Below are 2,227 nucleotides of genomic sequence, written 5' to 3'. Positions count from 1 at the left end.
AACGACCACGGGGGTGAATATAAAGGACAAGGGAACACTGAAGTTTTCTGGCCTAAGGAGTGTGAGTATCAGAATCCCATTTGTAATAACACATTCCTTGCTTTGAGATGGAAGTTCAGAGACCTGAGATATATCACTGTCTTTCCCACTTTGTGCAGTATTGATATTCAGGTGAAGCTGGCAGGAGAATGTGTTCGAGGGAGATAAGACAATGTTCAGAGATCAGGGGATGTAGGGGATACAGTATCTCAGTAAGCTCTCTCTCTATAGATGGGACTCTCATTCTTCTGGATTTATGGCTTTTTCTCTTTGACATGGGGTAGTAACTCAACCTCCCCTAGATGCTCGTCCCTTATTTGGATTAGAAACTGTTCTTAATTCTCACTCCATCATGTACAGTCTGCATTTGAGGCCAATCTGCATTTGAGTTCCTAAGGATTCTGTTTCTAATCTTACTGGTGAGGAGAGGGTCAAGTGAATGAAGAAATGGTGAGATCAGAGAAGGGCGATTCTGTCCTACTCTCAACTTCTCCTTTCACCCTTGGTTTTTCCAGCAGTCATGTTTCTAGAGGTCAAGTTCACTGTACTTGCCTCTCTAAGCTAAGTTTGTGATGCCCTTTGCTATAAAGGGAGACTCAGTATCCCTCAGTATCATGATAAGTGGTAAAGATAGATTGTATGGGTCCAGGTTGGGCTAGTCTCAGACTTTCCCATTGTACACACTCTCTTTAGTACAAGATCTTGCATGAAGAGCTGAGTTGTTTCCTAATGTAACCCTATTTTTCTGTGCTCACAGATCCCCTTAGGGAAAGAAGAATGGCTCCTGGAAACAGTTCTTTTGTGGCTGCATTCATTCTGGTGGGGCTAACAGACCTACCAGATCTCCAGCTCCCTCTGTTCTGCCTGTTTCTAGTCATGTATGTGGTCACTGTGTTGGGAAATTTGGGCTTGATAACTCTAATTGGGCTGAATTCACACCTACATACTCCAATGTACTTTTTTCTCTTCAATTTGTCCTTCATAGATTTCTGTTATTCTTCTGTGTTTACACCCAAAATGCTAACTAACTTTGTATCAAAGAAAAATATTATCTCCTACAGGGGGTGCATGACCCAGCTTTACTTTTTCTGTTTTTTTGCTATTTCTGAATGCTATGTGTTGACATCAATGGCCTATGATCGCTATGTGGCCATCTGTAACCCACTTTTGTATAATGTTGTCATGTGCCCTAAAGTGTGTTCCAGCCTTATGCTTGGTTCATATTTGATGGCATTTTCGGGTGCTGTGGCTCACACAGGAAGCATGCTGAGACTGACCTTCTGTGATGCAAACACCATCAACCATTATTTGTGTGACATCCTCCCCCTTCTCCAGCTCTCCTGCACAAGCACCTACGTGAATGAACTGGTGGTTTTCATCGTGGTGGGCATCAACATCATTGTGCCCAGTGTCACCATCTTTGTGTCTTATGGTTGCATCCTTTCCAGCATCCTCCACATCAGTTCCACTGAGGGCAGGTCCAAAGCGTTCAGCACCTGCAGTTCCCACATAATTGCTGTTTCCTTGTTCTTTGGATCAGGTGCATTTATGTATCTTAAACCATCTTCTGCTGGGTCTATGGATGAGGGAAAAATATCATCTATCTTTTACACCAATACAGTTCCCATGATGAACCCTTTAGTTTACAGCTTGAGAAACAAAGATGTTAAATTTGCTTTGAGAAAAACTCTAAGTAGAAGGTTTTGATCAGACAGTGTCTCTAGTTAGTCATGCAACAGGGAGTTTCTGTTTGTAATTACAATAATTTTATTGGCAACCTTCTTATTCTGTCTCTTTCTTATCACTTTGAAGGAGAGTTGAGTCTTCTCTCAATAATTTATTTTTACTTTTTGTAGGTTTCTCTTCACCATTTGCACACTTTCTTCTCCCCTTTTCCACTTAGCAGTAATATTAAGGAAGAAATTTATTATCTGTTTTTTTCTTTATCATTTTGAACTTTTATTTTTCTTTCTGGAAATAGAAGACTGGTCTACAAATGATCAAATCAAGGAACCATCAGGATGATATACTATCATTAAGGATGTCTTATCTGTCACTTGAGATTGGCAGCAGGAAATGGACAATGTGTCTCTACTCCCATCTTTCGAGCATTAACTAAACAAGAATGCGTCTCCTTTAAACCTGAGATGGAAGGTTCCATATAGACTGTCAAATATAAATGACTTTG

At 40.5% G+C, this 2,227-nt stretch overlaps 1 protein-coding gene across 1 annotated transcript; it reads left to right on the top strand.

Moving 5' to 3' along the window:
• The first annotated feature begins 807 nt into the window (after nucleotides 1-807).
• Nucleotides 808-1,746, top strand: LOC123600850 (olfactory receptor 145-like). Its single transcript, XM_045483280.1, has one exon. The coding sequence runs from the start codon at nucleotides 817-819 to the stop codon at nucleotides 1,744-1,746; it is 930 nt and encodes a 309-aa protein (XP_045339236.1). The 5' UTR covers nucleotides 808-816.
• Nucleotides 1,747-2,227: the final 481 nt, after the last annotated feature.

This window comes from Leopardus geoffroyi, chromosome D1 (assembly GCF_018350155.1).
Source record: "Leopardus geoffroyi isolate Oge1 chromosome D1, O.geoffroyi_Oge1_pat1.0, whole genome shotgun sequence".
Classification (NCBI taxonomy): Eukaryota; Metazoa; Chordata; class Mammalia; order Carnivora; family Felidae; genus Leopardus; species Leopardus geoffroyi.
This window is presented reverse-complemented; position numbering and strand designations above follow the sequence as displayed.